The sequence below is a fragment of the Bos indicus genome, chromosome 7 (assembly GCF_029378745.1).
Source record: "Bos indicus isolate NIAB-ARS_2022 breed Sahiwal x Tharparkar chromosome 7, NIAB-ARS_B.indTharparkar_mat_pri_1.0, whole genome shotgun sequence".
Taxonomy (NCBI): domain Eukaryota; kingdom Metazoa; phylum Chordata; class Mammalia; order Artiodactyla; family Bovidae; genus Bos; species Bos indicus.
The window spans coordinates 21,346,527-21,359,545 of NC_091766.1; the positions used below are offsets into that span (position 1 = coordinate 21,346,527).

Consider the following 13,019-nt stretch of genomic DNA (forward strand, 5'->3'; position numbering starts at 1 on the left):
CCACAGAAAATGCTTCTGAAAGAAAAACCAAACCAGATCTTGGCTATCTGTCAAGTCCCCAGGTAGTCGTGACAGTGCGTAGTAAATGTCACATGGTCATCTGCTGCCAGCAAGTCTTGATCCCCAACTGCACTGCAACGCCTACCCAAAGGTGCTTTGGAGGCTGGGACTGTGCCGTCTCCTACATTCACCTGTAGGAACTCACTCAAAGCTTTCCAGCTGTGGACTCTACCCATTCCTGGTCCTGATCACTACCATGCTTGTTAGTCATAGAGAGAAGTAGGCCTTTGAGCTTCCTGGTCTGCGTCAGACAGACTCACTGATAAAACCTCCCAGAACCAGGTAACACCATAGCTGCAAACACATTCCTTTCAGCCTCTATTGAAGGCTATGACTTTTCCCCAGAGAAATTATAAGGCTTGTCTATGAGTAAACATTCAAGTACCAAGTGCATTGAAGACTTGGTCCTACTCTTTTAGATAAACAAAGTATTATATAACCTCTAGAAATTGTTCTTTTAAGGGTTATTTACTTGGTTCTTAGTTGGACAAAAGCATCTTTGCGGGGCACACATTACATTCTAACAAACAGGGTTAAAATAGTTTTTATTGCAAGCTTGGAACTGGACACACCATGCCTTTTTCTGGCCCCTTGGACCTTGAGATCAGCTAAGGGGACCTTGTATAAATGGCAGTGGTTCCACAAAGGGGGAGAGGTTGGAGGGAGGGAAGTAGGGAGAGAGGTTTGGGAAGGATACTGGGAGAGGATCTTCTGAACAGGAGCCATAGTGAAACGGAGAAATTCAAGCAAGCCTGAAGCACTTACGGGGGCTTCTCTTCCACCCACTGCTCGTGGCCCTCCTGCCCGTCCCAGATGAGGGTCCCAGACTCCCTGAAGACCAGTTTCTTTGACACAGGCAAGTCCTTAAGTCTCAAGCAGCTTTCTTGGATGTAGTTTCTGGGGGATGGCTATTAGGCCATATGGTCTGGGAGGCCACTTTCCTCTGCTTAGTGGGAAGTGACATCTTCCATCAACCAATGCAGCAAGATATATCTGCCAGGAGGTCAGGCTTCCGGGTTTGCTGGGCCAGGACAATTCAGCTGTTCTATTTTCCCTTTTGTGGGGTACCAGAATTCCCATGGCTCAGATGGGTAAAGAATCCTTCAGGAGGCCTAGGTTTGATCCCTGAGTTGGAAAGTTTTCCTGGAGAAGGAAATGGCAATCCACTCCAGTATCCTTGCCTAGGAAATTCCACAGAGGAGTGTGGCAGGCTATAGTCCATGGGGTCGCATGAGTCAGACAGGACTTAGCGACTAAACCACCACCACCAGCGTCTGACAAGCTTAAGGAAGGGACAGCAGAGATCCTGGGAGGTGTGACTTTTCCAAAATGTCCATTCCCAAGATCACAGACCTTTCAGGAAACTCGTGTTTCCAATGTTAAACACCCCTAAACCTCAAAAGCAGCCCTTAACCAGCTTCCAGGGATGCATACCTCCTCTTCTTCATTAACTTTTGTAGCAAGTCTCAAGGAAGTAATTGTGACACAATGGAGTAAATGCTTTTTTATCTGCAGTATGGAAGAGACACATTTGAGAATATGAGTGTCAGAGACTAACCATAAAGCATCTGTGGGTTTTTTGTTGTTTTTAAGAAATCGAGTTTTTTTTTTTTTTTTTAATTTTTAAAAAAGACATTGTATTTATTTGCAAGGAATTTAGCCCCATTTTTCGATGTGACCAGTGAAAACCTCCTGGTTTCAGAACCACAGATGACTAGTCAATAGCTCTTTGTTAGAAGACTGACTGGAGATGGGAAATACAGCATCATCTCAGGTAACACACAGCCCCCTCCTGGCCTCAGGCTGACCACTGATGGCCATACAACACGGAACCAGACAGGTAAGGTGGTAGGATTTTCCAATTCCAGTCCTATTCTTGGAGCCATTGACTTATTTATAATGTTGGGTTTGAGCACCTGGGATGGCTCCCCTGTCAGGTAGCAACAGGAAACAAAGGTCAGTTTCCACACCCAACCATCTGTCACCATCCCTCATAACTCCTCTACCTTTACTGAAACTATGAGGCGGCTGAAGATGGAGAGAGCCAGGTTAAACGTGGTCTGAGAGAAGTCAAAGATGTTCTCAACTCTCAGGAGCCACAACACAACTTCTCTGAAGGCTTCGCAAATCTCAGCCTGCTGAAAGGAGGAGGTGGGAGAGAGCAGAGAAGGTCGTCGGTCTCAGTCCATCAGTGGCTGGACCAGAGGGGTTGTAAGAAGCCCCTTCACCATAAATAGCGGTCACGTAAAAGTGTCTCTCTCGTGCAGTTGTTCCCCCATTCAGGCCCTCTCCTTCCTGCGCCCGTTTTTTGGGTCTTCAGCCGAATTCCCCAACTCAAGCCCTCTTCCAAAGCCCTCTAATGAAGCACCGTTTCAATGAGATAAGCTGGGGAATCTCGTCTTTCGCCTCGTGAGAGGGACGCACCTGGGGAGGGTGCAGGCTCCAGGGTGCGGCTCACCTGGTCGCGGGTGCACGTGGAACCCGGCCTCGTCCCGTGCGCGCGTGAGGGAGGGGGATGACCGTGATTCCGGGTGGGCCCCGCGAGGGTACCGGTACCTGGAGTTGGCCACCCCGCCACAGACGCGCCTCGCGGCCCTGGGCCTGCGTCAGGTAGGCGAGCAGCCGGCGCTGGTCCGGGAAGCCTCCCCAGGTTTTCTGCATGAGCCTGGGGGCGCTGGGGACAGGGGGCTGCGTAGATGGTGCGGGCGACGGCCCCCGAGCTGCGGCGGGATCGGGGCCTGCAGGTGGCCGAGCGCGCATTCCCCCCCGCACGGATCTGGTCCACGAAGGAGGCGCGGGGAACCGGAGCGCATCGCGCAGGCACGCCTCCGAGAAACTTTTCTGGATCGCCGCGGAGAGAGAGACGTTCCACGGCCGTGGGGGGAGCGGACAGCGAAGGGCCATTTCGCCTAGACTTTCGTCCGAACTCTTACCTGGACACCGGGAGGGTCTCACCTCCGAGGCCGAGTTCTGCGGCGCATGCCGCCCTCCGGAAGCCATGGCTGCGTCAGATCCTAGGTCTGGGTCCCGGCTTAGCTCGGCGTTTTCTACCCAGCGTCAGTGACTTGCAGCTGGGGAGGCCACGAGGCGGGGCGGGGCGGAGCGGGCCCAGCTGGCCCACCCCCACCTCCTGGCCCTGGGACTGTCCTGGCGCGCTGGGGCCCACTCCTCCCGGCCCTGGGACGCGGCGGGAGGGAGAACGCGCAGGTGGGTGAAAGATTCTCTCTACTCTTACTCCACCCCATGCCCACCTACCGAGCCCCTCTTCCGCACCTAAAGCCCTAGCCCCAGGTGCAGAGTCCCCAGCCGGGGTGGGGCGGCTGGGGAGAAGGTTATCTATTGAAGGCTGCAATGTGTTAGGCGCTGGAAAATAACAGTGAATAGAAGAGAAGTGAAGTGAAGTGAAATCGCTCAGTCGTGTTCGACTCTGCGACCCCATGGACTGTAGCCTACCAGGCGCCTCCGTCCATGGGATTTTCCAGGCAAGAGGAGTGGGTTGCCGTCTCCTATCTCCAGGGGATCTTCCCGACCTAGGGATCGAACCCGGGTCTCCCGCATTGTAGGCAGACGCTTTAGCGTCTGAGCCACTAGGGAAGACCTATATGAATAGAAGAGAGGTGGAACTTATATTCTAGTCAGGAAAGAGGAAAGCTTGCATAGAATATATGAAAATCCCAGCAATTCCACTCCTAGATGTATGTCCAACAGAAATGCATATGTGAGCCTACATGTTCATAGAAGCACTATTTGTAATAGCCCTAAACTGGATACAACTTAAATGTCCATCTATAATTGAATGGGATAAACAAATTGTGGTATAGTCACACGATATAGGGGATACTATACCACATTGTAAGGAAGACTCTTACAAACATAATATTGAATGTTGGAAGACAGATAAAAAAGAATTCATGCTGTATGATTTCATTTATAAAAAGCATGAAGAATGGATCTATAATTTTAGAGTCAAGATAGTGGTTGCTGCTGCTGCTGCTAAGTCGCTTCAGTTGTGTCCGACTCTGCGTGACCCTATAGACGGCAGCTCACCAGGCTCCCCCGTTCCTGGGATTCTCCAGGCAAGAACACTGGAGTGGGTTGCCATGTCCTTCTCCAATGCAGGAAAGTGAAAAGTGAAAGTGAAGTCTCTCAGTCGTGTCCGACTCTTAGCGACCCCCATGGACTGCAGCCTACCAGGCTCCTCTGTCCATGGGGTTTTCCAGGCAAGAGTACTGGAGTGGGGTGCCATTGCCTTCTCGGAAGATAGTGGTTACCCTTGGGGAATATGTGTGTATGCTACAGAAAACTACAGAACATTACTGAAAAAAATTAAAGAAGATCTAAATAAATGGAGAGACATTCCATGTTTATGAACAGGGAGATTTAAATTATTAAAATAGCAATAGTTCCAGAACTATCAATTCAACATAATCCCTGTTAAGTTTCTAGCTGTCTTTCTGATACCTATATCATATCATATACAAAAATTACTGAAAATAGATCATAGATCTAAACTAACAAGGTGTTTTAAAAATTCCTATGAACAACCAAGGAATTCAGAATGACCAAAACTACCTTGAAAAAGCAGATATATAGGCTTCGCAGTATCTAATTTCAAAACTTACTACAAGCCTATGATAATCAAGACAATATAGTACTGGATGGACATATAGATCCATGGAATTGAATTGAGAATCTGGAAATCAACCCTCATATTTATGACCAATTGTCATTTGCCCAGGTTGCTACAATAATTCAGTGGGGGAAAGAACATTCTTTTCAGCAAATGTGATAGGACAGATGAATATTCATGTGCAGAAGAATGAAACTGGATCCCAATAACATATCATATACAAAAATAACTCAAAATAAATCATAGATCTAAATGTAAGAGCTAAAACTAGAAAACTGTTAAAAAAGAAAATCTTCATGTCTTGAGTTAGGCAGTGGTTTCTTAGATTTGCACCAAATGTACAAGAAAATAAACAAGAAAAGAAAATTTTGGACTTGATCAAAATTTAAAACTTTCGTGCTTCAAAGAGCAGCATCTAGTGATTCAAAAGACAACACACATAACAGGAGAAAGCACATGTATATCATGTATCTGAAAAGAGACTTGTATTTAGAATATACAAAGAATTCTTACAACTTAATAATGAAAAGGGCAAAGAATTGATTAGACATTTCTCTGAAGAAGATATTCAGATGGTCAAAGAGTGTGTGAAATCATGTCCAACATTACTAATCATCAAGGAAGTACAAATAGAAACTACAATGAGATGCTATTTTACATCAGCAGGATGGTCATAATAAGCAATTCAAGACAAAAGCAGGTGGTGGCGAGGAGGTAGAGAAAATTGTAAACCTCATAGCTGCTAGTGGGAATGGAAATCCTCTTACACTGCTGGTGGTACAGCCACTTTGGAAAACAACTTGAGAGTTCCTCAAAATGTTAAACATTAGAGTTACTAAATGATCCATCAATTTCACTTGTAGTATATACCCAAGAGAAATGAAACATGTTTACAAAAACTTATTGTCCATAGTACCAAAAAGTAGAGACAACCCAAATGTTCATCAATTGATAAATAGATAAAAATGTGGTATATTCATACAATAGAACATTATTCAGCCATAAAAAGGATTATTGTTATGTTACAATAGGGGTGATGCTTGAAAATATTATTCTAAGTGATAGACATCATTTCACAAAAGGTTACATATTATATAATTCTATCTATATGATAAGTCCAAAATAGGCAAATCTATAGATACAGAAAGTAGATTAGTGGTTGCCTAGGGCTGGGATGTTGCAAGGGGGAAGGGGGAGTGATAGCTATAAGTGTTTCTTTTGGGTGTGATGAAAATGTTTAAAATCAATTGTGGTTATGGTCACACAGCTCTGTATACAGTAAGAATCATTGAATTGTATAAACTGGTGAATCTCAATAAAGCAGATATATATTGTATCTATCATATATCAGAGAGTGGTAAGTACTATGGAGAAATATAAACTAGGGAGGGAAGATAACAAAGCTGGGACTGAAGATAGGAATTTTGTTTTCTTCCTTAGATTTTGGCTGTACCATGTGCCATGTGGGATCTTAGTTCCCTGACCAGGGATGGAACCTGCATCCCCTGCATTGGAGAGCAGAGTCCTAACCACTGGACGACTGGGAAAATATCTGAAGGTTGGCATTTAAGTAGAGAGATCATTGGTGGGGTTCACCAAGGAGGTGATATGTGAACAAAGATATTCTGAAGGCAATGAGGGAGTCAGGCAATATTTATCGAGGAGCTTTCTAGGCAGGGCCTGGCTTTGGATCTGGGCTTTGTTGCTGCCCATATGTATGACCTTGGACAAGTTACTTACTTAATGGCTCTATGCTTCAGTTTTTTAAATCTGAAATAGTTCCTCCTATTTTCTATAAAAATGACTAATAGTACCTATTTTAAAAAGTTTTTATGTGAATTAAATTAATAATTAAAAAGGAATTAAAGCACTTAGAACAGTATGCTGACACTAAGTATTTTTATTAGCTCCTACTGCAAGCATAGAAGGCCTTGTATTCTATCATGAAACCATGCCTGCAAGGTCAGATGAATCAAGGAGGCCAACTGGAGCTGGTTCGAGAGGGATCAGATCAGATCAGATCAGATCAGTCGCTCAGTCATGTCCGACTCTTTGCGACCCCATGAATCACAGCACGCCAGGCCTCCCTGTCCATCACCAACTCCCGGAGTTCACTGAGACTCACGTCCATCGAGTCAGTGATGCCATCCAGCCATCTCATCCTCTGTCGTCCCCTTCTCCTCTTGCCCCCAATCCCTCCCAGCATCAGACTCTTTTCCAATGAGTCAACTCTTTGCATGAGGTGGCCGAAGTACAGTTTTCAATAATGAGTAAGAGGGAAGATTGCAGGAAACAGGGATTGTGATCCAAGCCTGTGACTTTTATGCTGGGAGATGAGAAATCACTGGCAGGTTATGAATGAAGGCAGTGTTGTTTTAGTTGCTAAGCCATGTCAGAGTTTTTGCAACCCTACCCACTGTAGCTGCCAGGCCATTCTATCCATGGAATTTCCCAGGCAAGACTACTGGAGTAGGTTGCCATTTCCTTCTCCAGGGGATCTTCCTCACCCAGGGATAGAACCTCCATCTCCTGTATTGGAAGGCGGATTCTTTACCGTTGAGCCACCAACAGTATCTGACTCATTTTAACACCAGCACTCCGTCTCTTGTGTTGAAAGTAGACTAGGATGGGCAAGAGGATGCACTGCAAGGAAACCAGTTCTGAGCTGTTTAGTAATACAGGCGAGAGATGGTGGTGCTCAAAGTGGTCAGATTCTGGTTCTACTTCTGAGATAGAGACTACTAGTCTAGTTCTATAGAAAGATTGGATATTAAGTATGAGAGAAAAAGACTGGTTTTAACTTTATCAATTGTCAGAATCCAGCTTACATTATTGTGATGGACTTTTAAAATTGTTTATGTTTAACAGATGTGGCGTAGGTACTAGTAGGTGATAGGAAGTGGGAATCAACGTTTCAATTTTGTACATGATAAACTTGAAATGTCTATTGTACGTCCAAGCAGAGCGGTGTTCAGGGGAGAGGTTAAGATAGATCATTCTTTCTTTCACAAATATTTATTTATTTATTTTTAAAATTTTATTTTATTTTTAAACTTTACATAATTGTATGTTTTGCCAAATATCTTTCACAAATATTTATTGAAAACCCACCTTGTGCCAGCTTCTATTCTAGGCTCTGGAGGTAATTGTGAGAATACTAACAAAGTTCCTCAGCTAATGGCGAGACAGGTCATAATCAAGTTGGCAATCAAGCACAATAACATATGTAAGGTGGCTCTTCTGAGGAAACACAATGTACAATTGCTATCGTTGTTTATAATATTTAGAACACAGCAAGCGCTAGAAGATGGGCGGCGTTGCCGGTCTACGACTGCCTCTTCTTCCCCATCGGTAGTAGTCAGATACCCCACCTCTAAATCCGGCCAGATTTCCAGCGGCAGCGGAATGGCAGCATTGCGCAAGCGCAGTGGCTTCCTAGGAGACGGACTCGGAAAGTTCTGGCGCAGGCGTAATACAAGAGGCGGAGGAAGCCTCGTGCCCGGGGACGGGGCGGGGCGAGCTCGGAGTGCGCCTGCGCACAGCGAGCTTTCACCAGAGGAGCCGCAGTCTTGGGTGCGCCAAGGTAGTGTTTCAGTAGTCTCTGATCCGCCTCTCCCGCGAGCCCGTTGTCGTTGGACTGCACCCCGGGCGGGGACGTCCGCGGGGCACGGGAGGAAGCCGCAATGCCGGTAAGGAGAGTCATTCAGCCGCTGGGGTTCCTCCTCATCTCTGCGGCCTGGCCGGGTGGCGCGGCCGTTACCATGGAGGCGAGGAGCAGGCGGGCGGCTCGGGTGGGGTGGGGTGGGGTGGGGTGGGGTGGGGCGGGGCCGGGCCGGGCCGGGCGGGCCAAGCGGTGTGGGAGCCAGGCGGTTGGGCCCGGGCATGTGGGGGTCCACACGACCCTGGGAGGGGCCCGGAGCAGGCCTTGCGACCTTGGTCGCTGGTGCATCCCGAAAGGCCTGGGGTGCTTGACATAAAGGCGCTGTGCCAGAGGATGCGCTCTCGCTCCCAGCCCTGTTCTCTGGGTAGGCGGTCTAGGAGCGGCCGCGGAGGGTTGGCTCTTGGATGCCCGGTGGATCTCTGCGTCGCGGAGCCAAGCTCCGGAAGGCAGCAGAGCACGGGTTGTCTGTCCCTACTCCAGGCCTCTGACTCGAGCTGTCATCCCTCTCGTGGCGCTCTAGCTTACAGTGCAGAATGTAATCCGTAGGTGTCTTTGTGTGTGAGGCGGGTGAGTGGTGGGTGATGGTATGCTTGTCTTGTAGGATTTCACAGATTATTATCGTGTGACTTAATAAGGGGGCGTCGTAAGTCCAGTCATGGGGAACACTTCAACTGTGGCCGGTTATTTACGTGAGGGCGTGAGTGGTGGGTGGTCGTATGTTCGTCTTGTAGGATTTCACAGATTATTATCGTTCTCTCAAGCAGGCGTCGTAAGTCCATTATAGGGTCATGGAGAACACCTGAGAAGTGGCCGGTTGCGAGGCCCTGGGTAATTTATCTTTCTGGGTTCTTCTTTTCTGCATAATTAAACTTTTCCTCATGGGGGTATCAGGATGAAATAAGATAATGCGCAGGAGGTTTGAAGGACAGTGCTTGACTTTTAGCATTAGACGCTTAATATTTGTTCCTTGTTGCTTTCTATTTAATTATCAATTTATTCAACAATTTATTACTGGGCACCAGCCACACTGGTGGCTCAGTGGTAAAGAATCCCCCCGGTAATACAGGACTGAGCGACTGAACTGAATACAGGAGAAGCTGGTTTGGTCCCTGGTTGGGGAGGTTCCCCTGCAGAAGGAAACGACAACCCACTCCAGTATTCTTGCCTGGAAAATCCCATGGACAGAGGAGTCTGGCGGGCTACAGTCCATAGGGTCACGACTTAGCTACTAAACAACAACAACAACTACATACTAGGCACTGGAGATACACTATTGAGCAAAACCAGCCAGGTTCTTGAACTTGGGAAGGGAAAAGCTTGCCCTGTAGGGCAGAGGTGAAAACCACACATGTTTACAGTGATAGGACGCTTAACTAAGTGAAGTGGATAGGTGGCATACAGTAGATAGAAGTAGACTCTGGTGAATGGTCTGAATGTTGCCATGTAGGAATGCTGGCTTACAAATGTCAGATATCTTATTTTTTTCAGAGAATCTAGAGATTGTTATTTTAATGAGATTTCTAATTTTTAAATTTAGCAACTAACTTAAAAGATTTTTAGATAATAGGAGCCAAACAAAAGACATTTGTGGGCTAAATTTAGTCCCTTGACTGAGTACCTGTTTGGAACTTCTCATTTAGATACAGACAGGGACTTTAATAGAATAAGAAGCCAAAAAATAAATAAATAAATAAATAAAATTGTAACCAATGCAGAAGAAAGAATGGTGCTATCAGGACCTATATTAGGTCAACTCTAGTCGGGGACTTAGCAGTCAGGGAAGTCTTCCCAGGTGAAGGAGCTATTGAGCTGAGCTCTGCAAAGTAATTGAAGAGGGTGGAGTATGTTTTAGGCATAAGAAACAGCACCTGGAAAGGAGTGTGGTGAGAGGAAGCATGAAGACAAGAAAAGGCCTAAAAGAAAGCCAGTGTGGCTGTGACTAAGAAAGCCAAGCAGAGTAACTTGTGAAATAAAGCTGGAGAAGTGGACATGGGCCAGAACCAGACCTCACAGACCACTGTAAGGATTTTGACTTTTATCCTGAAATCTGTGGGAAACTAAAGAGTTCTGAGTAGGGGAGTGACATAATTAGATTTGTTGAAACCAACCGCCAGGTAGAGAACAGACCATAGGGGAACCTAATTAGATGCAACAGTACAGTTGGTGGTGGTGTTTAGTTGCTAAGTCATGTCCAACTCTTTGCCACCCAATGGACTGGAGCCTCCCAGGCTCCTCTGACCTTGGGATTTTCCCAGGCAGGAATACTGCAGTGGGTTGTCATTTTCTTCTCCAGGGGATCTTCCCAACCCAGGGATTGAACCTGAGACTCCTGAATTGCCAGGCAGATTATCGCTGAGCCACCAGGGAAGCCCAGCAGTACAGTTAGGAATCTCTTATAATTCGGGACAAGATAATAACCTGGAATAAGGTGGTGAAAGTAGAGATGGAAAGAAGTGTGTTGAATTGATATCATCTATTCCTTGTGAATGACAGTGGCTCATGTTTGTTTCTCTGATGCTTAGAGTATCTGAAAGAGTAGGAATTTAGTATCTGTTCAACTTAACTGTTAAACTGGATAATAATTGGATTATATTTAATAATTGGATTGAATTTTAATATAGATGCTTAATCATAGAATTTCAAAGTTTGAAACTTGACGTATACAAATGTTCATAAGGGTAGAGTCATTTAAAAATTTTTTCCAAAATATTTTTTCTCTGCCATTAGGCTTTTTTTTTTTTTTTCTGTCTTTCACTAATATAGGAAAAGTAGACCGTATGTGGATGTATTATTTGATTAATATCTTTTTTTAAACTAATGCATTGTAGAAAAGAAAATTGAAAGTCTGAGAGGGCACAGAGGACCTACTACTGGATTCTTGATTAAAGTTATTAACCACATTCATGTTTGTTTTTCTATAGGCAGGAAACTCAGAGGAAGTCAGGGACTTTGTGCAGAAAGACAAGTCTCCTACAGATTCTGATTTTCTGCCTGAATAGCATTAACTATAAATGTAAATTAAATTACTTCTTTCCTTATTTGTATTATAAAAGAAACTATTTTTATACCTTTTTAATAAGTTTTTCTATATATCTGTAAGATCTTTAATTAAATTTAACAAATAATTATGGAGTGTTTAATGTGTGCAAGGCACTGAGGTGGCAAAGTAGCCTTTTCAGGTTTTAAATTTAATCTGTTGAAGGTAAAAGTAAATGTTCTTTTCGTTATTTGTAAATATTTTCTCCACCAGATCAATAAATCAGAGAAGCCGGAAAGCTGCGATAATGTGAAGGTGGTTGTTAGGTGCCGGCCCCTCAATGAGAGAGAGAAATCAATGTGCTACAAACAGGCTGTCAGTGTGGATGAGATGAGGGGAACTATCACTGTACATAAGACTGATTCTTCCAATGAACCTCCAAAGACATTTACTTTTGATACTGTTTTTGGACCAGAGAGTAAACAACTAGATGTTTATAACTTAACTGCCAGACCTATTATTGATTCTGTTCTCGAAGGCTACAATGGTAAGTACTTTAGTTTACTTCTAAACAACTTTTTATCAGGTTATTAATAATACCCGGTGATTTCACCCACTGTAATTGTATAATTGAATTGTACAGTTTGAGTTGTAGTAAATACATACAGTTGTGAAACCATCAGTTTTATCATCCCCGTAAGTTCCGTGTCCCTTTGCAGTCCTACCCCCAGCAACCATGGACCTGGTTTCTGTCTAGTTTTGCCTTTCTTTAGAATTTCATATAAATCAGATTGTACACTATTTTGTCTTTATCTGTTTTCTTTGACTTGATCAGTTGTATTCGACTCTGTGCCACCTCGTGGACTGCAGCATGCCAGGTTTCACTGTCTCATCGAGTATGCTCAAACTCATGTCCACTGAGTTGGTGATGTCATCCAAGCATTGTGACTCAGACAGTAAAGAATCTGCCTGCAGTGCAGGAGACCGGGGTTTGATTCCTGGGTTGGGAAGATTCTTTGGAGAAGAATTCTCCAGTATTCTTACCTAGAGAATTTCATGGACTGAGGAGCCCGGTGGGCTGCAGTACCTGGGTCTGAAAGAGTTAGACGTGACTCTTTATATGAAAACACCACCTTTTGTGATCTTTGGGGATTTGAATGATGCCAGTTTTTTTGCTATTAAAAATGATGCTGTTAGGAACATTCTTTTGTCTTTTAAAAACGTTAAGTCTTTGTGCAGATAAGTTTCAAAATTGGTCTTGGATAGATACCTAGGAGTGAAATTGCTTGTGTCTTGTGGTTTATGTATGTTTATCTTTTGAAGAAACTGCAAAACAGGTTTCCGTAGTGGTGACTGTACTTTTTTCCCGACAGCATGGTATGAGAGTTCTAATTTCTTTACATTCTCACCAACTCTTAAACTATCATTCTTCTTAATTATAGCTATTCTAGAGGATATGTAGTGGTATCTCATTGTATTTCCCTAATGATTAACAGCATGAAACATCTGTGTACTTATTGGTCATTTATATATCTTCTTGGTAAAATATCTCTTAAAATATTTTACCCATTTTAAAATTCGGTTGCCTGTGTTCTTATTATTTAGTCATGCTCTTTATATATTGGACTCATATACATGATCAGATATGTGATTTGAAAATATTTCTCCCAGTCTGTGGCTTGTCTTTTCAT

General features: G+C 44.4%; 2 protein-coding genes across 6 annotated transcripts in view; one reads left to right on the top strand and one right to left on the bottom strand.

The window, feature by feature from the left end:
- Nucleotides 1–3,305, bottom strand: part of CCNI2 (cyclin I family member 2) — a 4,142-nt gene extending 837 nt beyond the window's left edge. Inside the window, exons 1-4 of the mRNA XM_070792273.1 lie at nucleotides 3,296–3,305; nucleotides 2,519–2,988; nucleotides 2,067–2,198; nucleotides 1,495–1,569 (exon numbers count right to left, since the gene is read on the bottom strand). Of these exons, the coding sequence (XP_070648374.1) occupies nucleotides 1,495–1,569; nucleotides 2,067–2,198; nucleotides 2,519–2,988; nucleotides 3,296–3,305 (687 nt within the window). The remainder of the gene's footprint in view (nucleotides 1–1,494; nucleotides 1,570–2,066; nucleotides 2,199–2,518; nucleotides 2,989–3,295) is intronic.
- Nucleotides 3,306–6,164: 2,859 nt separating this feature from the next.
- The window catches only part of KIF3A (kinesin family member 3A), a 94,460-nt gene continuing 87,605 nt past the window's right edge, over nucleotides 6,165–13,019 (top strand). For 3 of the 5 annotated variants that reach the window (XM_070793188.1, XM_070793189.1, XM_019964556.2), the window contains exons 1-3: nucleotides 8,081–8,379; nucleotides 9,116–9,179; nucleotides 11,602–11,875. In XM_070793188.1, coding sequence (XP_070649289.1) covers nucleotides 8,096–8,379; nucleotides 9,116–9,179; nucleotides 11,602–11,875 — 622 coding nt within the window. In that variant the 5' untranslated portion in view covers nucleotides 8,081–8,095. Of the gene's footprint in view, nucleotides 6,249–8,080; nucleotides 8,380–9,115; nucleotides 9,180–11,601; nucleotides 11,876–13,019 lie in introns of those variants that run through there. The other 2 variants (XM_070793190.1, XM_070793191.1) reach the window with 2 other exon arrangements.